This window comes from Mustela nivalis, assembly GCF_964662115.1.
Source record: "Mustela nivalis genome assembly, chromosome: 17".
Lineage (NCBI taxonomy): Eukaryota > Metazoa > Chordata > Mammalia > Carnivora > Mustelidae > Mustela > Mustela nivalis.
In genome coordinates this window covers 22,268,242-22,292,861 of record NC_139036.1, presented here as the reverse complement: position 1 = coordinate 22,292,861, position 24,620 = coordinate 22,268,242, and the positions used below count along the sequence as shown (strand labels likewise).

Sequence of the window (24,620 nt, the reverse complement as noted above, 5' to 3'; positions counted from 1 at the left end):
TGGGGCTGGATCTCATGACCCTGAGGTCCTGACCTGACCAGAAATGGGGTTGGAAAACTTAATCAACAGAGCCAAAATGCCCCCCACCATGACACCTTTTTTTTTTCTTTTTTAAGAGTAGAAGTTTAGGGCCACCTGAGTGGCTCAGTGGGCTAAAGCCTCTGCCTTTGGCTCAAGTCATGATCCCAGGGTCCTGGGATCAAGCCCCACATCAGGCTCTCTGCTCAGCGGGGATCCTGCTTCCCTTCCTCTCTCTCTGCCTGCCTCTGCCTACTTGTGATCTGTCAAATAAATAAATAAAAATATTTTTTAAAAAAAGGGATAGAAGTTTATGGAATACATTGTGAAGGAGCAATGGGGCAGGACAGAAAAGGCACTCCTTACTAAATCTGAATTTTTTTTTTGATGCCTATAAAATTATTTATGAGACATTCCAATCAAACTAATCAAATAAAAATAAACCATACAGAAAAAGGAGGTAAGTCATTAAACTGGAAGTTACTGATTCACTATCAGCTCTAAACTTTCTAACAATCAAGACAAAAAAGGGAAAGCCAGGGATCACATTACAACTCTTATCATATGATGAAATCAGAAAAAATAATTTCATCAGACTTTTTTCTGGTGCAAAATCCTAAAAAGAAGGCTTTGGATTAAAGGTACAAGGAGATGGCGAATCGGGGAAGCTTCCTAACCCAACTGGAGCAAAGTTGAAGCGATCTCCTGCCTAGGGTGGCCTTACACTGAGCAAGGCCAGTGTAAGGGAGTAAAAAACAAATGTCCGTGAAGAGGTATTTCCAAGGAAGTAAGATGCAACAGTGCTTTCTGACCGAAGGGAACATCTAAAGGAATTGGGATTGGTATGTCCTCAGGATGCCTTTCTCCCATATCACCGAGCTGAGCCCAGAGATCACTGTTCCCAAGGGGAGGGATGGTCACCTGCTGGGCATCAGGTGATGTTTGCTGCCGCAGATAAAGGTCCTTAGCAGGCCTGGCCTGGGTGTCAGTCCTCCCGCCCATCTCCAGGGATCCTTTCAGCCTGGATTATAAATTCCCTTGAGAAGAGCAAGAATACTCATTCACAGCCCCAGAAGAAGACCAGACCGAGTCTGGTAAAAGAAGCTGCTCTGAAACGGGTTCTGGATGTAAAGTCACAGAATTGAGAAGATGCTTAACGTCCCAGGCCCTATAGTCAAAGGGGCCCCCTCTGGCCAACTAGATACAGAGAGTGTGTATAAAGCAGGAGCTTGTTCAGTGCTCCTCCTACCCATCCATCCTGTGCTGATCATCCAAGGGGCCTGGGGAGAACTGTCAACTAGGCTGAGACTCCCAATGCATCCACAGAGCCCACAGAGCCTTTCCATCTCAAGAATCACACTTGATGATGGGTCTTATTAATTTCAGTCATTTTTTTTGTCCTGGTCAGGAAACGGAGTATAGCAATGATAAGGATGGGAATGGCGATTTCTCTCTCCTATACTGTGTTTAAGCATTTACCCTTGGGCTCAGCAGGGATGCTTTTAATGGCAGCAGGCCCTCCCTGCCTAGGCACAAGGATCTGACACAGGGTGGGCCCAATTCTTGGGGACGCCCCAAGGGGCTGAATTGGCTAGTTGTGTAGAAGCCTGGTTATGGGATGCAGGTGTGAAGGATGCCTGGACATTGACATTGCTTGTCTGCGACCTCTCAGCAATCCTGGGGTGAAAGGTATTCAATCTATGATGCATGACTCATAATCTATGCACTGTGAATTGAGAGACTCTAGCATTTTCTAGACACTGAACTATTATTCTCCAAGGATTCTCATTTCTCATTTTAACAATAAGCCTATGAAGAAGACACCAGTTACTAGTGGTGGAGGTGGAAATGACAGGGTCAGGATTCAAATCCAGGACTTCAGACCCCAAAGCCCATGTTCTCCCCAAGTTTATTATTTTATTTTATTTTATTTTTTTAAAGATTTTATTTATTTGACAGAGAGAGATCACAAGTAGAGAGAGAGAGAGGAGGAAGCAGGCTCCCTGCCTAGCAGAGAGCCCGATACGGGACTCGATCCCAGGACCCTGAGATCATGACCTGAGCTGAAGGCAGAGGCTTAACCCACTGAGTCACCCAGGCAGCCCTCTCCCCAAGTTTAAATTAACGTTGGCCTCCAGGGCTGGTCGGATATGCCGCGACCTGCCTGTTCCCCAAACCAGAGCTCAGAGAACACTCCACAATGCCTCCTTAATCCCAGCCAGGTCAGCTGTCCTTCCCGGGCTGGGGACCTCTGGCAGACTCAGCATTCCCAAGGCATCTACCTTAAGGAGAAGATGCAGAGAGAAAACAGAACCGTGACAGATACCAAACGACAGCACAGTTCCTGGCAAAGACTCCTGTCTTGTCTGTCACCATAGCAGAAATGCAGAGACAGAAAGCCAGGGGGGCCTCAGCGCCTGCAGAGGTGACAAGTGACAGTGCTGGCTAGCAAGAAGGGCTGCTGGTGGAGGGTGCAGGGAAGGGAGGGTAGACAATGCAGGGTCTTTCTTCCTATTTCTGGGGCATTTAAGGGGAAGGCTGGGGGGTAAGGGGAGAAGGACCCAAGAGTTACCAAAGGTACCGCTGGTGTGATCCCTGACCAGCAGTGTCGCCAACAACCTGGTTGCTGGTAGGAAATGCAGAATCAGGTCAAGCCCAGACCTCCTGAGTTAGAGGCTGCATTTTGTGAAGCCCCCAAGTGATTCCTACTAGCAGTAGAGACAGCAACCGGTCGCCTCCCTTTCAACTCCCGTCTAAGCCCCAGTGAAGACACATCCTGGGGTGGGGTGGGGGAGGAGGGGAGCACAGACAAGACACACACAGACAATGAAGCCTGTGGCAAACAGTGGTGCACGCTCTGAAGGAAATGAACGGGATGTTAGGACAGTGATGGGGACAGGGGTATGGAGGGACCTCCCTGAGATGACCAGTCAGGGAAGGCTTCCCTGAGGAGGTGATGTTTTTGCTGCAACTTACAGGATGGGAGGGCAGCTGTACCAAGACTTGAGGGTCAAAGATCCTGGGTAGAAGGAACAGCAAGACAAAGGTAGAAAGAGTCGGGCTTAGGGTGTTTGAGGACAAAAAACAGCCAGCGTGGCCGGAACAGCAAGGATCAAGGGAAGTGTGGGAGGGACGAAGCGAAAGATCTGGGCAGCGGTGACAGCTGTTGGCCACAGGGAACGTTGGGATTTGGGATTTTATGCTAAGATGACAGGCGGTGAGAAATTAACCAGTCCTTGGACGGAGCAGCCAGGTGGACGGCGGTGCCATTTCCCGCTGGGGGAGCCTTTCCGAGGGCTGACAGGAGAGGACGGGGAAGACAAAGCGTTCAGCGTCAGACGCGGCCACATCCAGGAGTCTGGATCCAAAGGCCAACTCGATGGGGAGACACTGTCAGAAGCCCATGGGAAACAGCGCACTTAGAGCTCCAGGACCTGGTGTGGATGTAGACAAGCTAGGGCAGAGGAGCGAGGACTCAGACCTGAGGCCCACCCCCACCTCTGTGGAGCCACAGGGACGTGAAGCCAGCCAGGGTCAGAGAGGAGGAGCAGCCTGAAGGGGAGGAGGGAAACCAGTGGAATGGAGGGAAGGATAGATCTTAAGAAGGGGGGAGGTCAGCAGTGCCACATTGGCCGGCTGAGACTTCCAGTAAAATCAGCATGAGACCTGACTGTTGGATTTGGCCAGACAGAAGTCCCTGGTGACCCTGAAAGGAAGAGCCAAGACAGGGCTGGGAGGGACAGGAGAAAAAGCGAGATGAGAAAGTGGGTTCAGAGAGGGCCTTTGAGGGAAGGAACATAGAGTCAGGTGGGGCTCTGCCCCCCGCGCCCCCCCACCCCGCTTTGCCCTCCGTGGGCATTATTTATTACATCAGCTGCATGTGAGTGGAAATAATCTGGGAGGGGGCGCAGCCCTCACGCTGCAGGCATGGGGGCTTGTCCTGGAGCGGAGGAGAGGTCCTGAGACCCAGGGCTCAGACACAGATGTGGCCTTTGTCAGAGCAGGGTCATGTCATCTGCCATCCCAAGAGGGCACCATGTGTGGGTGCAGCTGGAGGCAAGTGGTGGCTTTGGGAGAGAGAAGGGAAGGAAAGGAAATTCTGTGTCACCTGTGTTCTCAAGGATCCCTCCTCAGAATGCCGAGCCATACTGAGAAAACTACCACCTCGGCAGGTGCCTGGGTGGCTCAGTCAGTTAAGCATCTGCCCTTGGCCCAGAGCATGCTCTCAGGGTTCTAGGATGGAGTCCCGTGTCAGGCTCCCTGCTCAGTGGGGTGTTTGCTTCTCCCTTTCCTTCTGCTCATCCCCTACTTGTGCTTGTTCTCTCTCCCTCTCTCAAATGGATAAGTAAAATCTTAAAAAAAAAAAAAAAAGAAGAAGAAGAAGAAGAAAGAAAGAAAACCTCCCACTTACTGGGGGCCCTGTTCTCTTCAGGACCCTTTAGAAACATTATTTCAAGTCATTCTCACCATACCCCGAAGTGAGGCATCCCTTCCCCGAGGTTACACAGATGGAAATGAAGAAGGCTCAGAGAAGTGAAGCAACTTGCCCAGTGACACACAGAGAAAGTGGGAATGTGGAGTTCGCATTCAGCCCGACTGACTCAAACCTGAGCTTGTCCCGGGGTTCAGAGAATCCTGAGTGACAATTAACAGTGCCTGGAGGATCTGGCCCAAAGGGGTCCTTGCAAGTTAGGGCAGCCCCCAGACAAAGGGGAGCTTGAACCAAGCTTCCTTGACGCCAGCCGTGAGAAGAGGCAAAATCACATTATCCCGCGAAGCCCCTCCCTGGCCTCAAATTTCCCTGCTTCTCTCTGTCCTCAGCCAAGACCAGTTTTATTATTAAAATGGACATTGCTTATATTTTATTATAGTAAAGTAGCAATAAGGGACACCTAGGTGGCTCGTTAAAGCATCTGCCTTCATCCCAGCCCCAAGACAGCAGGGAGCCTGCTTCCCCCTCCCCCTACCCTTCCAACCCCCTGTTACCCCCCTCCCCCACTTCCTCATTTGCTCTCTCTCTCTCAAATAAGTAAATAAAATCTTTACAAAGAATAAAACAACAGTCATAGTAATATCCTACGTAAAGTGGCCACATGGCAGAGGAAAGTGGACATGAAGGAGCCTGTTAGAGGAGCAGGACTCAAACAAGCAACCTGCAAAGTAAAACTATTTCAGAAGTCTTCCCTCTTATCCTGGAAGTGTATGTGATGATGTACGGATCCTGATCCGGAGTTTGACAAGGTTTTCCCCGAAGATGCCCCCCAGGGCCTGGAGCATGGCTGAGACCACCCACGCACGGGAGCCTTGGGAAATGCCATGCACAGTGTCCTGGGGGCTCACACCTCTTTCCCACGTTGGCTCAGAGAATCCCCCGAAGGACCCAGGAGTTTCTCTCATCAGCCCCATTTTATAATTTTCTCTTGAGCCTGGCTCTCTGGGAGAAAACAATGCCCACTCTGAGGGCCTCATCTCACCGTGGGGAAGCAGCCCAGAGAGGATGGAGATGTGGCTGGCAGCACCAGCAGGGACGCCTGTCTCCTCACGCTGCACCCAGGGCCCAGGTTCATGGTGTACTGTGGAGACGACCATGAAGCCCACAGCTCACCTCCACAGCACCCAGGCCTGCTACCGTCTCCTGATTCTGGGGTCGGGTGCCAAGGGGCGGACGCTCTGCCCTGCAGACAAACACTTGTGCCCCCAGAGTGCCCCCCGATCTTCTCTACACCCCACTGGCTGGCTGCTTTACAGCTGGCAATACTGAGGCCGGTTGAGAGGGCACCAAGGATAGACACCTTAAATGCATATGGAGCGGACACCCAGTAGAACTCCCCTCCCTTCACCCCATTTTAATTAAGATTTAAATCACACTGCCCCACAGGGCTCAATAACCAATATGGGCAAATGAAAATTGAGTGCATTCTCTGGGACAACTGGCTTGGCTTCATCAAAAATGTCAAATGTCCAAGATCCATAAAAAGGGGGGTGCTATTTACGGCCATACCACCCTGAACGTGCCTGATCTCATCTGATCTCGGAAGCTACATGGGTCAGGCCCAGTGAGTACTTAGATGGGAAGAAAGGCTGGTAAACTATTCTAGATTAACAGAGACTGAAAAAAACAGGACAGCCATATGTAATGCATGATCCTGGATTACACACGAGATCAAAAAAGAAAAGCTACAAAAATATCAGGACAATTAGAATATGAAATTTATATTAGATAACATATGACATCCATGTGAAATTTCCCACAGGGGAGGAAACCAGCACTGTGGTTATGTCAAGGTCATTCTTGCTCTTAGGAACAGTCAAGTATTTAAGGATGAAATGTAACAATGTCTGCAACTAACTCTTTTTTTTTTTTTTTTTAAGATTTTATTTATTTGGCAGAGAGAGAGAGGGAACACAAGCAGGGGGAGCGGCATAAGAAGAAGCAGGCTCCCCATTGAGCAGGGAGCCAGACACAGGACTCGATCCCAGGACTCTGAGATCGTGAAAGAAGAAGCAGGCTCCCCATTGAGCAGGGAGCCGGACACAGGACTCCATCCCAGGACTCTGAGATCGTGACCTGCGCTGAAGGCAGAGGCTTAACCAAATGCACCACCCAAGCACTTTTGCAGCTAACTTTGAAACAGTCCAGCAATACATGAATAAAGTACATACAGTTACCCAGGAGCCGGGAGTGCAAATGTTCACAACATGGTAACAACTGGCGAAATCTAGGGAGCTGGAGAGATCAGCATTCAGTGGCACGACTCTTAACTTCTTTCCTGAAGTTGAAAACTTTTCGAGATAAAAAGTTGGAGGAAAAGCAAATTTGCTAGGTCTTTGTTAAAGGAATCTAGTCTCTGTTCTTGTACCTTCTGCAGCAGGAGTCTGAGCTCGCAGTTTTCTCCGCAGGGCAGCCGATGAGGAAGTCTCTACTGAGATTCCTAGTCAGCCTCTGGCACATGGTAGGCTCTGGCACACGGTAGACCACCCCCCCCCCCCAGCCCCGCTGACCCAGAAGCCCCTGCGGGACCTTGCAGGCAGGGCGTCTCTCTGGAAAAACAAAGTCATGCCTCACTGGACTTCAAGAATGCTCCCTCCCCATGCCTGAGCCCCCAGACAGCCTGATTCTGGGAGGACAGACAGACGCCTCAGAGCAGGGCCCCGCAATCCCAAACCAGTTTCCCCAGAGGTGGCCACCTGGGAAAGGGCGGCAGGCATTTGTTGAGCTCACGTGCTGCCACACTGTCCGCTGTCACAGTCGAAACACTCTTCCCCCCAACTCCACCTCCACACTCTGTCCTTGGGGAGGGACGTGTGGGTGTGAGCAGACCTGGAGCCCGGACGTTACAGGATCCGGGTTCTCGGAATTGCATGAGGAGCTTTTGAAAAGGCAACACCCTTGAGGTTCTGTGTTGACCGGTCTGAGGGGCACTTTGGGCATCCAGAATCTTAAAAACTTCCAGGAAATTATAATTTGCAGAAAAGTTTGAGATCTCCTAGTTTGGACACTCGGTCTTCAAATTTGGGCGTGCATTAGAATTACTAGGGGAGCTTGTAAGCATAGATGAGTGGAGCCCTCCCCGGGCTGATTAAATCAGGACCTCTGGCAGGTGGGTTGGCATCAGGATCTTTGGACAGCCCCCTCCATGAATCCAGGGTGCAGCCAGGGTTGAGAACCACCGGCTTAGACTTGGCTGCTTCTGAGAACTAACATGTGTGTGTGTGTGTGTGTGTGTGTGTGTGTGTCTTCCCATAGTTACCTGTGTCAAAAACCCACTAAACTCGTTAATGAGGGAGCAGCAGGCTGGGACAGCTGCTTCAAAGGAGAACGGGAGAGATCCACAGGTGTCAATGACAGAAATAATGCTGAAACTGAGTCACAAAGTCCAATGCAAAACTGGTTCATCTCCTCCAGGGTAATAATCCAACCAAACCCTCTCGAGAGGGGAAGGAAGCGGCCTCTCTCCCGTGTTTGCTCAGGTGCCGTGAGTCTAGGTTCTAAAGGGAAGTGGGAACTTGAGCAGCGAGGCGGGGTGAGGCAGGAGGTGGAACCCAGGAGTGTCCTGGGAAGCCAGTGCTCTGGGCGGGCGCAGGCCAGCCTTCCTAGGGCAAGGATGGCTGGAGGCAGAAGGCCGGGTACAGACCGGGGTGAGGGGACAAACAAAAGGGCCTTCAGCATCTCCTCAGCTTCTGTCCCAGCCACTTCTGCTCTAGCCAGAGTTCAGGTGTTTCCCCAAGATATGACTCAAGGATCTTTTACTTTTACAGAACCCGTGGGCTTGGGATAAGCAAATTAGTCTTTCCTTTAAGAGGAGGGGCCTATTGGAACATAGGAAAAACACTGTGGCCATATTAAGCAGAAAGGATCAATCACATCGAGGGACATCTGGGTGGCTCAGTTGGTTAAGCAGCTGCCTTGGGCTCTGGTCATGATCCTGGAGTCACGGGATCGAGTCCTGCATCAGACTCCCTGCCCAGCAAGGAGTCTGCTTCTCCCTCTGACTTCTCCCCTCTCATGTTCTCTCTCTCATTCTCTCTCAAATAAAAAAATAAAGTCTTAAAAAAAAAATCACACCAACCCTCCCCCTCCCCCACCGAGCCATTGAACCGAACCCCCTTCCGCCCTCACCACATCAGCGCCAGCACGACGGCACCACCCACACTCACACCGGCACAGCTGAATCAGAGAGCTGTTTCTCAGAACAAATATTTTTAGAATTTAAAAGTGCCATTGTCACAAGAGGTTTTAGAAACATTTGCCTCAGGATGGATGAAGTTAAGCAAGGATACCCATGGACCTTTAGGGCTTAAGCTCCCCAGGGCTGGGTCTAGAGAGAAGCCCAGGGCAGATTTCTAACAGTTGTCCTGGCAAGACGGAGGCTTGGCAAAGCTCCTTCCGAGGATGAGCAGAAGGGCCAGCTTGGGCCGGGGCTTACAGTCTGGGGGCCCAGTAAACCCCCTTTGTTTTGCCACCAGGGGACCGCTGCAGCATCACCTTGCAAAGAGCTTCCGGTTCCTGTGAGGTGAGGTGGGCACCGGAGGGAGGGTAAGGGGTGGACGGGAAGCAAGGAGAGCTGGATGCCTACCTCACTCCAGACATCAGAGTTAATTCCATGGATCAAAATTTTAAATATAAAAACCAAATACTCGGGACACCTGGGTGGCTCAGTCGGTTAAGCGGCTGCCTTCGGTTCACTCAGGTCATGATCCCAGAGGCCTGGGATCGAGTCCCACATCGGGCTCCTTGCTCGGCAAGGGAGCCTGCTTCTTCCTCTGCCTCTGCTGGCCACTCTGTCTGCCTGAGCTCGCTCACTCTCTCTCCCTCTCTCTCTGACAAATAAATAAATAAAATCTTAAAAAAAAAAATAAACTCTCTCTAAAGAAAACAAAAAGAAACCAAACCAAAACCAAAAAAACAAATACATGAAGTAAAAATAAAATAGAATAGGGGCCCCTGGGTGGCTCAGTTGGTAAGACATCCAACTCTTGATTTCAGCTCAGGTCATGAGATCAAGCCCCAAATCAGGCTCCACACTAAGCAGAGAGTCCGCTAGAGATTTTCTCTCTCCCTCTCCCCTGCCACCTCGCACGTGTGTGCACACACACTCTCTCTCTCTCAAATAAATAAATAAATAAAATAGATAAATATTTAAAATAGAATAGTTCCACGATCTTGTGTAGGAAAGCCTTTCTAAGCATCACACAAGAAGCCAAAGCTATAATGGAAAAGACGGATGAGTTAGCTAAAAAAGAAGTGCAAATCCGTTGCCATAAACAAAGTTAAAAACAAACGACAAGCTGAAAGAATATTTGTAATGTTTATCCAAAAATGTAACATTTCTAGTTTTTACAAATCAATGAAAATGAATACATATATAGAAAGTACGGTGAAGAATGTGGGCAGGAAATTAATGAACAAAGAACTCCAATAAATGTAACCGAAGAAGTTCAACTGCATTTTATTTGTTTGTTTGTTTATTTAGCTATCATTTTTAAGTAATCTCTACACCCAATGTGGGGCTTGTACTCACAAACCTGAGATCAAAAGTCACATGCTATACCAACTGAGCCAGCCAGATGCCCCAAGTTCAAGTGTATTTTATTTTATTAAGATTTTATTTATTTATTTGACAGAGAGAGATCACAAGTAGGCAGAGAGGCAGGCAGAGAGAGAGAGAGGGAAGCAGGCTCTCTAATGAGCAGAGAGCCCGACGTGGGGCTTGATCTCAGGACCCTGAGATCATGACCCCAGCCGAAGGGAGAGGCTTAACCCACTGAGCCACCCAGGCAGCCCTCAAGTGTATTTTAATTCAACAGAGCAATCCTAATCTTTTTAGCCTCTCAAATTAGAAAGACTTGAGAAAACAGTTAACATCCTGTTTCAAGAGGGTAGTTGGACTCTGCCACAATCCTGATGGGAGGGTAAAGAAAACAACTCTTCTGGAAAGGAATTCGGCCGAAGTATTGGAAATTTTAAGATTAGTGCCCTTTTGATAAAATAGTTTCCACTCTGGGGCACCTGGGTGGCACGGTCTCTTAAGTGTCCGACTCTTGATCTCGGCTCAGGTCATGATCTTGGGGTCATGGAATCAAGCCCTGCACTGGGCTCCAGCAGCGGGAAGTCTGCCGGCAATTCTCTTTCTTTCTCCCTCTGCGCCTCCCCTGGCTCGTGGGCTCACGTGTGTGCCCCCCCCCCCAAATAAATAAATAAATCTTAAAAAAAAAAAAATAGTTTCACTTACCAGATTTTATCCCAAAGGCTGGCAGACTTTTTCTGTAGAGGGCAGATAGTAAATATTTTAGGTTTTGTGGGCCATACAGTTCTGTGGCAGCCACTAAACTCTGCCACTGTACTGTGAAAGAACCCCAGACAAGAGGTGAGCAAATGGGGATGAATGTGTTCTAATAAAACTTTATTTACAAAAACAGCCCACTAGATTGGGCCCATAGGAACTGTCATCTGCCAACCTCAGACTTACACTAAAGCAGTGTTTGCTCCTATGGGGAACTGTTTAGCTCTGTTTAGAATGATGATGACACTGCCTTTGTTAATCCCCCCAGTTAGGTTAATATATATATATATATATATATATATATATGTGTGTGTGTGTGTATACATATATATATATGTATATGCCCAACAATAAGGAACTGATAAATTTGGTTGTCTTCATGTGATGAAATCTTATGTAGCTATTTAAACTTATGCAGAAAAGTAACATAACTACTTTGTTAGATAGCATAAGATTGAGAAAGAGTATGTAAGTGAGCTATTAGAACTCATGAGGGGGTTTAGCAAGGTGGGCATGACAAGATCAACACCCAACATCGAAAGCTGTCCTACACGCTAGCCGTAGCCAATGGGGATCTGTCATGGCACAGAGTCTACAGCAGTAACAACAGCAGTAGACTCTAAAATATAGTCACCTATGTAGAAAGGTGCAGAACCTATTTGAGAAGATTGTAATAGTTTTCTGAGGGGCACAAAAGAAAGCCAGACTAAACATAGATATACTGAAAGAGAGAATTCCATATTACAAAGAAGCCAATTCCCTTCAGTCGATGAACACATTTCAAACAAATTCTCTAGCAGGGTTTTTAACAGATTTTGACAAAAAAGAGTGTTCTGGGCATGCCTGGGTGACTAAGCTGGTTAAGCGTCTGCCTTCGGCTCAGGTCATGATCCCAGGGTCCTGGGATGGAGTCCCATGTTGGGCTCCCTCCTCGACAGGAAGCCTCCTTCTCCCTCTCCCTATGCCTGCTTCTCTGCCTGCTTGTGATCTCCCTCTCTCTGACAAATAAATAATTAAAATCTTTTTTTAAAAGAAAAAAAGGGGGCACCTGGGTGGCTCAGTTGTTGAGCCTCTAACTTCAGCTCAGGTCACGATCCCAGGGTCCTATGATCGAGCCCCACATCGAGCTCCCTAGCCTGCAGGAGGCCTGCTTCTCCTTCTCCCACTCCCCCTGCTTGTGTTCCCTCTCTCACTGTGTCTCTCTCTGTCAAGTAAATGAATAAATAAAATCTTTAAATAAATAAATAAAACAAAAAAGGTATTCTGGAAGAGAAAATGTGTAAGCATAACAAAAATCGTTTTTAAGTGAAGAAGGTTGAAGTAGATTGTCTCTAGCAGACATCAAACTATGAAGCAATGAATGGTAGCTGAGACTGGTTTTGGCTCAGAAATAAACAGACAGACAGACTGATGGAACAGACCAGAGTCCAGAAAGAAACCACGTTGATAAGGAAATTTAGCATATGAGAAGAGGGTGAAATCCCAAGTGAGTGGGGAAAGTGGGATTATCTGACAGGAGGGGCTTAAACCACTGGCAACATTTGGAAAATAATACCAGATGAATACCTCCTCAGCAAAACCAAAAATATGCCACAGGGGACCAAAGAGCTAAGAATAACATCTTTTGTCTAAAAGTACTGGGGGGAAAAATAAACCATATAGGGGGATATGTTTATAGCCTTGAGAGAGAGAAGCATCAAATGAAAATAGCATGAAAGGATGGGTAATGATTACTTAAGAATTTTAAAATTCTATACCATAAAAGATGCCAAAAACAAGACTAAAATACAAGCAAAATACATAAAGATTAACATTCAGAATATATATAAATGTCTTATCAATCAATAAGGAAAAGACAAACCAACTAAAGGAAAATGGGCAAAGACTATGAACCGGTAACTCCCCAAAGGAGAAAGCTAAGGCTTGGTGATGGGCAGGCCCACCTGCTGTCGGGCGATACATCGGTATCACCTTTTTAGAAGAAAAATTTGGACACATCTATTAAAAAAAAAAAAAAAAACCTGCATACCCTTTGATACAGCATTTTCAGATTTTTAATCCTGGAAATACTTAGAGAAACGCTCTGTGCACCATGAATAATGTTGTGTTCGATGTAGAGACAAGGCCAGTTCAAGCGAGCCTTGCCACCACAGGGTGAAAATGGTGTCAGTGGGGAGGGGACTTGGAACCATCGTGGAGGCTGAGGTTAAGGCCCAAGGCCTCAAGGAAGCTCAGGGAAGGTCCTCCTCCAGGCTGGGGAGAGGGCAGACAGGCTGGGACAGAGGGAACCAGGGGAGGCCTCCTAGAGGAGGTGTGAGTCTTAGCGATGAGTAGAAGTTAGCCCCGGGATAGGGCGTGGGAGGATATCCCAGGAGAAAGACAAAACTTGTGCAACGTCTGGGAGGCAAGACAGAACTTGGCCTTTTCATAAAATAAGGAACAGCTGGGTGTCACCAATCTCGGGGTGCTGAGAGATGAGGCTGGAGAAGCAGGTGCGAGCTGAGTTTTCCCCACTGGTGATGAGGGGTCACCGAAGGGAGAGACTGAGCAGCTTCTTAGGAAGATGCTGAGGCACTGGGCTAAGGGTCTGGAGAGGAGAAGGCTGGGGGCAGTGAGGAGAGCTGTAGGCAGCCGTGGGAGAAGGGCAAGGGGGTGAGTGGGCATCAGGGGACTCGAGGCTAGCTGGCTGTGGGGGCATCAAGAGTGACTTTCTCGCTTGGGGACTGACTGGCTGTGACATCATTCACTGACGTGGCAGTTTCATAAGAGGAGCGGGCAGCTTGACGCGCCCCATTCATTTTATGGGGTTCCCTATTAATCAGCCCACGAGGGAGAATGACCAAGGGCCCAGGCTCTCACAGCGTCTGTGGGCTCTGCTTTCATTTCACGGCCCTGTTGAGTGGGAGGTGCTCTCCACCTGCCTACACCCTCTCCCCATCCAGACCCCTACACCCTGAGGAGAGGAGGGGGAGCTCCTGCTGTCCCATCATTGTGTCCTCCCCACAGGCTTCCCAAACCATCCCGGCATTTATTTTTGTCTCTGGTAGCACTTTGGAAGCCTGAGTGATCCAGGTTCTGGTCGGTCTCAAGCTGACCCCTAGGGGACAGATGGGACACCGCAGGGTGCCGAAGACCCAGTCTTTAGGGTTAAGACCTGCCCAGGCTGGCCCTGTCAACTCCCCCAACCTGAGGAGCTGCGAGTGGTCAGCCCAATGGAGCCCAGAGCTGCACATTCCAGAAGGCTGAGCCAGGAAGGGGATTCACTGCCATCACAGAGGCCTGGGGTCCTGCAGGAGCCCACAGGCCCTGCCGGCTGGCTTTTGACCCGTCTTCCTCCCGACCCCCCTGCTCCCCCCAGCAACCATCACTAGGGAGCCCATTGTAAGGAAGAGAGACCAGGTCCACTGAGCTGCCTGGTTGGAATGCCCCAGAACAAGGCTGCCTAGTGCATCCGTGCCCCCTCTCCAGGCTCCGGCCAGCGGAGCCACCTCAAAGTAACCTACATGCATGGCATGAAGCGCTTACCCCAGAGGGGCTGCAACAAAGGGATATGAAGACACATCTGCAGGCAAGGTCCTGAGACAGAAAACAAGGGGAACCAGGCAGGGGTGCTGAGGTTCAACTGGCACGTTCTTCCTGCTTCCTCAAACCTCCAGATTTCGTATTCTGGAAAACAGCATTGTGCCAAAAGCAAAAGCAGCATCCTGGAGCCCAAGGCTTCTGGGTCTATTTTTACCGTTTCTTCCAGAAGCATGGACGGCCACACATGGGGGCCAAGAGAGCAGCCTGGTGCTACAGGAACAGGACCTGCTCTGGCAACACTGGCACGGGGGGCGGGGCGGGGGGGCTGGCCCGCTCTACTCTGCCCTCCTGCTCCTCCCGGGCAGCCCTCTTTTTTGACAGACTTATGAAATGCCGGTATCCAAGGGTAAAGTAGAATGAGCATGGCACTCTCGTTCTAACCACTACGACACAGCACGGGGAGGAAGGGAGGCCTCATGTATTAGCTGATTAGAAAATTAGTATTTTCTCACTGATTTCCACAGGTCCCCTAGAGAGGCATGGCCAGCCCCATTTTATAGCTAAGGAAACTGAGGCCCAGAGGAGTGCCAGAGGCAGCGTGTCTGGTTTGCATACCTAGTCAGGGGCCCCAGTGGGGTATGGACCCAGCCCTGAGTGACCCCACGGCCTTCCTGCTCAGCAGTCCACAAGGGCCCACTTGAAAAACTGGGGATGCTCAGTGTTTGTCCCACGCGGGAGGCCTTCTGCCCTGATCCTGGTCACCGTCCCATTAGTTGGGCCCAAATGCATATTTACCCCACATCCACTGGCCTGTCGAGGCAGGCCTGGGGTCTAGCTCTCATCACTCGTCCTTGGGGGCCAGGCGCCTGGTCTCTGTGTGGGAGGTCCTGTCCCCATGACTTGGGACCTGGCTCTGGCCTCTGCTGCCCTTGAGCCTTGGCTTCTCTCTCCAACACTGATGAGGGAGCAGGAGGCTGGCTGAGGACAGAGCAAGAGCTGGCGCCTTGCAGCCCCTCTCCACCTGCCCCCCCTCCATATGTGTAGCATTCCTCAGGCACCCCTGACCGCCAAAAAACGATAAATAGTTAACTTGCAGGGATCGCAATCCTGCAGAACAGGAATCTCCCTTGCTCTACAGATGTCCTAGAGACCTAAACAGGGAGGTTACCTTATCAATATCACAAATTTCCAGAGGCAAATAACTCTCAGCTCCTGAAGCCCTAATGTCTCCCTCCCCACCATAAACTGGAGGAGGCTGAGGTAGAAGGGAATGCAAATGACAGCAGGATCATAACACCCCACCAAAAATCCCCCAACTATCTTGATGTTAATGCCTGACCTAAAGACGACATTGATCAAGCCATAAGGGCAAGGCCTCCCCCGCCCCCCCCCCCCGGCACCTTGTAGGCCCTTCTTAACATGTGAAAACTCTGTTGAAACCTCCCATCCCCTCACCTTCCCCCAACCGCAAGGTATATAACATGCCTACCCTCACAACCTGGGGCAGCAGCTCTTCCTGCCCACGGGTCCTGTCCCCGTGCTTTAATAAACCACGATTTTGCACCAAAGATGTCTCAAGAATTCTTTCTTGGTCATCGGCTCCGGACCTCAGCCCACCGAACCTCACCTAGGTTCTAGAACTTCATCAACACCATTTTGCTGCCCAACTCCCCAGCATTGTGGTCCTCTGTGAGGACTCCCACTGATCCAGTGCCAACCCTGACCCCACCACCCAGCCAAAGTGACCTCTGGGGTCCTGGACCTCCTTCCGCGGCAGAAAATTCTTATGTTTGGAGGGTCCGGACAAGACACCAACGGGAGGCAGATAAAAGGTTTTTTGAGCTGACCTGGATGGGAAATCAAGATAATCCTCCTCCAGCTCCAAGGTGTCCTGCCCAGAAGGGTCCTTGGTGACTGTCAACATGATAACCCTAACCTGTGTCCATCTGTAGGATGTAGCCATGTGTGTTTGGAAAAAGAATTCAAAGTTTTATAGTAAAAAAAAAAAAACCCATTAGGTGAGGATAAAGGAAAAAGAGCCCCGGAGACTGTGGTGTTTGTCCCACTCCTAGCACAAAGTTCCTAAAGCTCTAGAAACTTCCTGAGTGATGGGAGTGTCTTTTGTCATGCATGAGGAGCCCTTCCCCAATGCACCTGAGTTCCTACTAAAGAGGTGAACCAGTGGGGCCCCTAGAGAGCTTCAGGATGGGTCTGGTCACCAGAAAGACCCACGTGTAACTAGGAGGTGGAAATGTCCAGCTCGCCCACAACCACACCTTGGGAGGCAAGAAGGGCCGCCTATGGGGTTATCGAAGTTTGGAGGGCTCCTGGTTGGTGAGCGTGCTGGTGTGCTGGGAAGGTGGCGGGGGTGGGGAGGGCATGGGTCTCTGCACGGCCCCCCTCCATGCTTTGCCCTTCCCGTCTTTCCCAGTTAGCTGTTCCTGGGTCGTGTCCTTTATAATCAACTAATTATGGCAAACACAGTGTGCTCCTGAGTTTTGGGAGCTGTTCCAGTGAGTTCCGGAACCTGAGGGGCTTTGTGGGAATCCCCACATTTTTGCTCAGCCAGTGCAGGTGCGGAGAGCCTGGGACCCCCATCTGTGGCTGCCCTTCCAATGGGGCGGTCCTGTGGGGCTGCGTCCTTAAGCCCAGGGTCTGCCCTAACTCTGGTACTCAGTGGAAGGAACTGCTAGGCCCCTGGCTAGTGCTGGAGAACTGGCAGACTGTCTGGGGGAAAACCACTCAGGGGTCCGTTGGCTCTGTGGGTTGCAACACAGGGGAAAAGAGAAAAATTGTTGTCCCATCTGCCATGGAATTCAAGTCTGTCACTTTCCCTGCTTGGGACTCAGTTTCCCCTTAGAACCCAAGGGTGGGGAATAAAGGTGCTCTGGGAGGACCCCTGGTCCCTACCCTCTTTGCTGTGGCTTCCCAAGGGGCTTCATTGCTCAGGTTCCGAAAGCTACTTCTTGACTTTGAACTTAAACAGTCTTCCAGACACAACAAAGTAGAGCAAAGGCAGGAAGATCAGAAAGGGCAAGGCGGGCCCTCCGGAGGCTCCTCCTCCCCTTTCCTCCCCTGGGCCTCCGCCCCCTTACCTGCTCCACACAGTCTGAGATCTCCGGTGTGCAGGGCAGCGACCCTGCGCTCTCCACCGACAACACATCCTTCAGCAGTTCCTCACACCCTGTGGACGGACAGACAGCGCAGGCTCAGGGTCTCAGCAGCTCTGCTTCTGGGTCCTGGGCCTTGGGTAAGAAGGGCTGTGGGGGAGGCACAGGGCCCAAACCTCCAAGAGACCAGCTGATCCTTCCAAGGCAGAGATGGAGCACTGGGCCATGGAGGAGCTGGGCCAGGACTCCATGGGGGGAACAGAGACAGGTCCCTCCCTCCCGGCATTCTCCCACGGGGACTAACCCCAACAGAGAATGCATGAAAGAGAGAGTCCCAAATGCAGAAGGCAGGACAGGTGCAAAGAGAATCAAGGAGGCCTTCCTGGAGGAAGGGCTATAAGGCAATACCCCTGCCCGGCTCCACAGAGGCACCAAAGGCACACATTCCCCTGAGCCCGGGGCCCTCAACGGCCCTGCCACCTCCAGGACATCTAGGAGAGGGTCACCCTCAGGATGGCACTACCTCCTGCTGACTCGGTTACACAGGTGGCATCCCTCCACTGTTTCTGAGCAAATGCCCCAGTATCTTTTCAGATAAAGGCAGTCAAACCTGCAAAGCGACTGGTGTAGAAACACACTGGTGTGGTTGGTGGTGGTCCTCCAGCCCGTTCTATTCGGAAGACCTTAAGGGGGCCATGTGCAGCCAGCCCCTCCCAACCTCTCAGCTCCCTTTGCATCACACCCCACTTTCAAGGACGTCATTCCTGCCTCCTTCCCACCCTCCAAGAACCCTAGCTTCCCCCACAGAGAATGGCTCATTCTGACAGGAAAACATGGCTTCCTTCCCAAGTGGCCGGAAAGCTCCGAAGAGGACACAGCCCACCTGGCTGGCGACCTCAGCCACTTTCTCCAGACAAGCAGTTTAGTGGTAAGAGTGGCCACGAGTGACCTCTGATGCCTGGGGTTCTCTCACAACTGCCTCTGAACTGGGGAAAAGAGAGGGATGGCATATTGCTCCTTCAAGGGGGAGAGCTGGGAGGGAGGAAGGGACTGGGGGGGGGGGGCGGGGAAGCGAGGGGAGGAAACACAGGGAAAAGAAGAGAAGATGGATGCCTGGCTCTGCCCACGGTTTGGTCATCCGGGAGGGAGGTGACCTGGAGGAGGGTGCAAGGAGGAAGGAAAGCAATCGGGAGCCTTTCTCCGTGGGACAGACGACGGGAAGGGTGGAAGGGACCGTCCCACTGGTTCAGAGACCCTCACACGGCCCCTGCATGGCTGCGGCAGCTGCAGGAGCCCCGGATCCTTCTCCTCAGCACCGCCGGGAGGAGCCCCAGCTGAAGCCCCAGTCAGGCCAGCCTCTGCAGCTGGACAGGAGCCTCAGAGACTCCCTCCCATGAAGCTCTCACCTTTCATGGCGAACACCCCTCGGCAAAAGTCCTTGAAGTTGATTCTCCCCAGGTCGTTGGGATCCAGGTATTTCACAAGTTTTTCCACCTGTGAGAGGGAAGGAGGGACAGGTGTGAGGTCCTCCCCGAGATGCTCACGGAGCTGGGGGGAGGCTGACTGGGGAGGCTGCTTGGGAGGGACACCAGAGGTCCTCTTCTAGGTCCCCACCCTGCATGCTGGGCTCAGTACCAAGCCCCAGACAGCGGCGGGCTCACTTGAGTCTGCTGAGGTCCACAGACAGCACGGGGAGCCTCCCGACAGAGCTGGGCTCATGGAAAGTCAGTGCTCTGATGTTTTTTTAACCTAGTGGTTTCTGTCCTACAAAAATAGTACACGCTCATCGAGGAGACTCTGGAGAAGGGAATCAAACCCCGCTGTTTCCCACTCAGTGGTTTCTTTCCTACGAAAATAGTACACGCTCCTGTGGAAACTCCAGAAAAGAGAATGAATCAAACCCTGCTGTTTCCCACTTTCCTTTGCTTTAAAACACGTAGTTTTAACCACTTTTTTTTTTTTTTTTTTTGTAGTTCTGAGAGACCCTTGGTCAAATTCCCCTCTGTCTACAAGGAGGAAATGATTATGTCACATTTGTAGACATTCCTTAAGAATTTTAAATGACAAATCAAATAAGATTGAAGGCAAAACCAATTATGGTCCAGACTGTGGCTACATTGGTGGAAGTTTGTAGGGGGCGGTGGGGGGGGAAACCAAGGGCGTTTCTATCGATCGATCTGGGTGCTGGCCACACACTGAAACCCACAGAGCCTTCTGCTTGTGGCCGGTGCACTTTTCTGTTCTTTTTCAATTAAATGTTTAAAAAAATTAATAAAGTTTGTAGTAAGGCTTTTTAGCCCAAAGGAGTCAGCCATGCCATTCTTGATGTTTGGAATGTTCTCTCCCACCCAGCATTTATCAGACACCTTTCCATACCGCCCCGAGGTACCACCCATATTTTTAGCGGTTGTCAGATCCACTGCCCCGTGGATAAACCCTCATTTACCTAACCACCCCAAAGAGTTGGGCAATTTGTTTTTCCTCTTGTTGTTATCATTGATTTGGGGGGTTTCTACAGCCGTGTGGATGACCGGTCGCCCCTCTGGCTTCTCAGATCCTTGACTTTCTCATTGCTTTCTCCCCTAGCCACCCCAACCGTCCCAAGGACTCGCCCCTCTTCCATGACCACTCACTGAAATGGCCCACTCCCCGGCCACATCCTCCTTCCCTCCCTTTCCTGCCTGCCATGTAGTTCTTTGGCATCACCTGGACTGTTCCCTCTCATGCACATCCAATCCGTACTCAAACACCACGTCCTCAAGTCACCTTCTTTCCCACATCGTCCCTGGGATCCTGTTGGTCACCGACATCAACATCTCCCTTCCTGGTTGCTGAGGTCTCCCGATTCATCTACCCTCTTCCACTTTTCAGCCCCTCCGACTCATTCTCCACTCCAAGTGGATCATGTCATCGCTTCCTCTGTTTAGAACCTTCCAATGACTACCCACTACCCTTAGGGTAAAATCAAAACTCGGTAATGTGGCCTACAAGACCCTATATGATCTAGCCCCTCCTGCCCCATCCCCTTCTCTTTCTGTCCCTTACTGCATTCCAGCCACACCGGCCTTTAGTCAACTCCTCAAGCAAAACAATCTTTGTTCTGCCTCAGGGCCTTTGGACAAATACTCGTCCTCTCCGCATCCCCATTCATCACTTGACCTTGATTCATCCTTCAAGTCACTGTTTGTACCTGTATTAAATATTTCTCCTGAGACAAGTCTGTCCTTGCCACTCCCATCTAATTAGGGTGCACCCTGCTATTACCCTGTCTTGTAGCACCCTATACTTTTCCTTCAAACCATTTGCTGCAATTTGTAATTATATTTGATGTGATAATTATATTAATTTGGATCTTCCCCTCTAGAAAGTAAGCTCCCTGAGGGCAAGGATTATATGTCTGTTTTTTTTTTTTTTCTTTTTAAGATTGTTTTAATTTATTTGAGAGAGAGCAAATGAGGGAGAGCAGGAGTGGGGGGAGGGGCAGAGGCAGAGGAAGAAGCAGACTCCCCACAGAGCAGGGACCCTGATGCTGGGGGCTCCATCCCAGGACCCTGGGATCTTGACCTGAGTTGAAGGTAGCCGCTTAGCTGATTGAGCCACCCAGGCCCCAAGGATGTCTGTTTCGATCACCACTGTGTTCATGGTAGCACCCACCATGACTGGCACATAGTAGAAGCTTTACATGTATTTGTTGAAAAACTGAATATGAATGGTTCTACAAATCCTCTAAATTTTAAAGGCTTTTGATAACAGTTGCCAAATTGTTCTCTGTAAAGATGTCTTAATTTAGTCTTCAACCAGAGCCACTGACTTCAAACTCAGGAGCTCTGGGTATGTTTTCCTAATTTTTGGCAATGGCCAATTTCTTAAGAACTATCTTTCCTAAGAAACTGGTTCCCCTTCTGCTCCCTGCCCCCACAGCCCAGCACCTGAAAGTCAGCTTCTCGATCTTTCTTCCAGAATTACCCTATAACTTAGAGGCAATTTTCCTCGCCACCCCCCCCCCCCCAAGAGCACACACGCAAGCATTCGTTCCTTCAGTGGACGCCTCCTGCATGCAGGGCACTCTTTTGGGGGCCGACCGCTGACTGCGCCCGTGGTCACACAGGCACACAGGTGCGCATGCGCGCGCTCGGTTGTACGCTTGTAGTCAGGCACCTTCCCTCTCCTCCCAGGAACCCCCAGCAATGTGTAAAGCATCGCAGGGCAAGGACGAGCTCTTCCTCAGACCCCTTTGGGGCTGGGTTGCAGATGGTGGATGTTGGGGCACCGTGGAAACTAGGGTGCCGTCTGCAGGTTACTCTTCCCGTCCGTATTGTTAACACTGCCCTGGCAGATGCCCTCGCGCCCACCCTACCCACCAGAGGCTCCAAAGCCCAGGCCATGCTGGGGTGTCATCCACTCGTTAAAAACCGTGTCTCCCGCATGCCCACAGGACATGTTTCCAGTGGTGGCAGCTGCAGCCGGGGTCTGAAGCCCTGGTCACTGCCAGTGGCCTGGCATGATGGGCACGTGCCCAGCTGGCTCTGGAAGGCGAGCAGCGAGCAAGAAGGGACTCTGCACAAGCGTCTCTACCTACTCCCTGAGCTTGGTGGCCCTGCACTTGGACCTTTATTCCCGCTGACCCTGCCCCTTCCATGCGGGTGTGAGTCTGGGGATGACAGGTGGGCAGAGCCTATACCCCGGCTCTCTGTGACCCCCTGAACCTGGTACCCACCGGGACCTTGGAATTCCAGGGAAGGAAGAGGGTGGCTTTCTGCCAGCTCCCACCTCAGCCAGAGCCTCCTGGGCACTGCAGCGGCCCCTGTCCTCTACCGCCAGCACAGCCCGAATGCGGCTTCTCTGAATAGCAATACGCAGGCGCCACCTGAGGCCCGCCCTCTCCCCTACGCCCAGCCAGAGTCTCACCCCCTCTACCCCTGTCGTCTCGCCACCAGCACCGTATTGACTGCGTGAACACGTGCATGGTACCTCCCAGCCTCCCGGCACCCTCCCCCCTACAGTCCTCTCCAAGGTCAAGGGCTATGCCTTGATTATCTCTGAGACAGTCAAGGGTGGTATCGTCACCCAGTTGAGTGGCCCCTGTGGCGCCCCAGCCTCAGGTCCACCGGAGGGGCAGCAGGCAGGCTGGGTGTCTGTCACCCCTTGGGGCGGGAGACACTGGTGGGGTCAGGCCGTCCAGCCCCCCACCCCCACCCCAACCTCAGGGGAGGCCTGGAGCACAGGTGCAGGGGTGTTTGGTGACAGGCAGATAGAGAAGGTCCTGAGGGCCGCTGCAAAGTCCCTAAACCAACCCCCACCCCCCCACCCCGCCACAGGGCTCAGAGTGTGTGGGACAGGCCATGTGAACAGCCGTGCGGCCCTTTAGAAGGTGCAGGGGACCACTGTAAGATTGCCCTAACAAAAATACCAATTATATGAATAAATACGGTCCTTGTAGGTTCGAGAAGTCCCTGAATAAACAAGAGCAGAGCTTCCGTGGAGCTTCCTAACTCCTGCTGGGTTCATGGAGGGCTTGGCAGAATCTACAGCACCTAGTCCTCCCGACAGGATCAGTAGCTACAGTCACAGCCTCCCATTCTACAGCTGGGGAGACTGAGGCTCACAGAGGCTGGACGTTTAGACAGTCTCGGCGGAGTTGACTCTTCCTTGAACCCAGGTCCTGCTGGCCCCAGAGGACCTGCTTCTGTAGTCTACTGCTTTCCCAGGGTTTCCTGCTGGGGTGTCGTCTCATTCCCCCACCCTCCACGTATTAGAGCATCTTTACCTGCTGTGGCTGGGGACCCCTCGCCCTGATGGCCAAGCCTTTCAACTTTCCTGGACACCAGATGACATTTTGCCAATGCCCCCCAGGGGTGCATTCCACGGACCCTGCCCTTCATCCTACATACAGGGAAGCCAGGTCCCAGACAGGAAAGCCAGGTCCCAGTCAGGGCAAGGACTTGCTCAAGATTCCACAGCAAGTACAACAAATAGGCCCCCACATGTGGTCTTCACGGTGAAGCCGCAGGCCACCCAACATGCCTCCCAATGTGCTGCACCCATCACCCATGGCTGGGCTGCCTGGGGGCCTCTGCTGGGCTCTCTTCGGGAGGAGAAGGGCATCCCAGGGCTTGACAGGACCCTGCAGGAGCTGTGCTGTCACTGAAACACCCACGGCCGGGTTGTGGAGCCGGCTGCCAGGGAAACAGGTCGTTTCCCTGGCAGTAAAATATTGAGCTTTCCATTTTGGGGCCACTCAATGACCAGGCTTCCCCTGCTATTTCTGTTGCCTTTCTCTCTGGGCTGATTCTTCCCCGCCCCCGCTCGTTCCCCCTGTGTCCCATCTCTCTGAGCACAGACCAGGCGGTGTTAAGAGCCTCCCTGCCGCCGCTGTCTGATGGATCACCAGCCAGATGCTCCCTGAGCCGGTGCCCAGCCACCCACGCCTCCCTCATTTCCAGATCTGCCAGCCACACGGGCTCAAGCGAGCCATTTGCCTCTCAGAGACCTCAACTGCCTCATCTGAACAAGGGAAATGAGCCCCAGTCGGCAGGTGGGTGCCTAATAGATGGCGACAATTACTGTTCCCAATCCAGCAAGTGCTTGGTGACTCTCCTTTGTGTCAGGCGCATTCGGAGCCCTCTGTTCACATGAATTTATTGAATCCTCACGACCAGTTCAGAAGCAGATACTATTATTGTTCCCATTGTCCAGGTGAGAAAACTGAGTCACTCAGGGTGATGGTCCCACAGCTAGCGAGAGGCAGGGTTGGGATCTGAACATAGGCAGCTTGGCTCCAAAGTTCATGGTCTTTACCAATCATTATCATTTCTGCTAATCAAATTGCTATTATTATTATCACAAGTTTGGGGGCTTGCTCTGACCAGAGAGTGAATAAACTTGTCTTCTGCTCTCTTTTTACCTAGAAAAACTGGCAGGGGTGCAGGCAACCTTCACTTAAGGATTTGAATATTTAAAGGGAAAAGCGTTCTTTTAAATGTTGTGTTGCAAAAGTGCATCTCCAACCAGTATCCCAGATGCAGCTTGGAGACACACTCGAATTTTTAAAATTCAATGCCAAGATTAGAAACCAAGGAAGGCTTCTGGTTTCCGTTAAGATGGAGTCAGTCCCCTACACGCTCTCTCTTCCTCTGATTATAACTAACGGCGATGGACAGAATACATAAAGCAACTATGTGCGGAC

At 51.2% G+C, this 24,620-nt stretch overlaps 1 protein-coding gene across 2 annotated transcripts in view; it reads right to left on the bottom strand.

Moving 5' to 3' along the window:
* The window catches only part of RAB11FIP4 (RAB11 family interacting protein 4), a 117,430-nt gene that overhangs the window by 62,482 nt on the left and 30,328 nt on the right, over window positions 1-24,620 (bottom strand). The window contains exons 2-3 of one of the 2 annotated variants that reach the window (XM_082707679.1): window positions 18,841-18,928; window positions 17,420-17,508 (exon numbers count right to left, since the gene is read on the bottom strand). In XM_082707679.1, the coding sequence (XP_082563805.1) occupies window positions 17,420-17,508; window positions 18,841-18,928 (177 nt within the window). Of the gene's footprint in view, window positions 1-6,878; window positions 6,936-17,419; window positions 17,509-18,840; window positions 18,929-24,620 lie in introns of those variants that run through there. The other variant, XM_082707682.1, reaches the window with a different exon arrangement.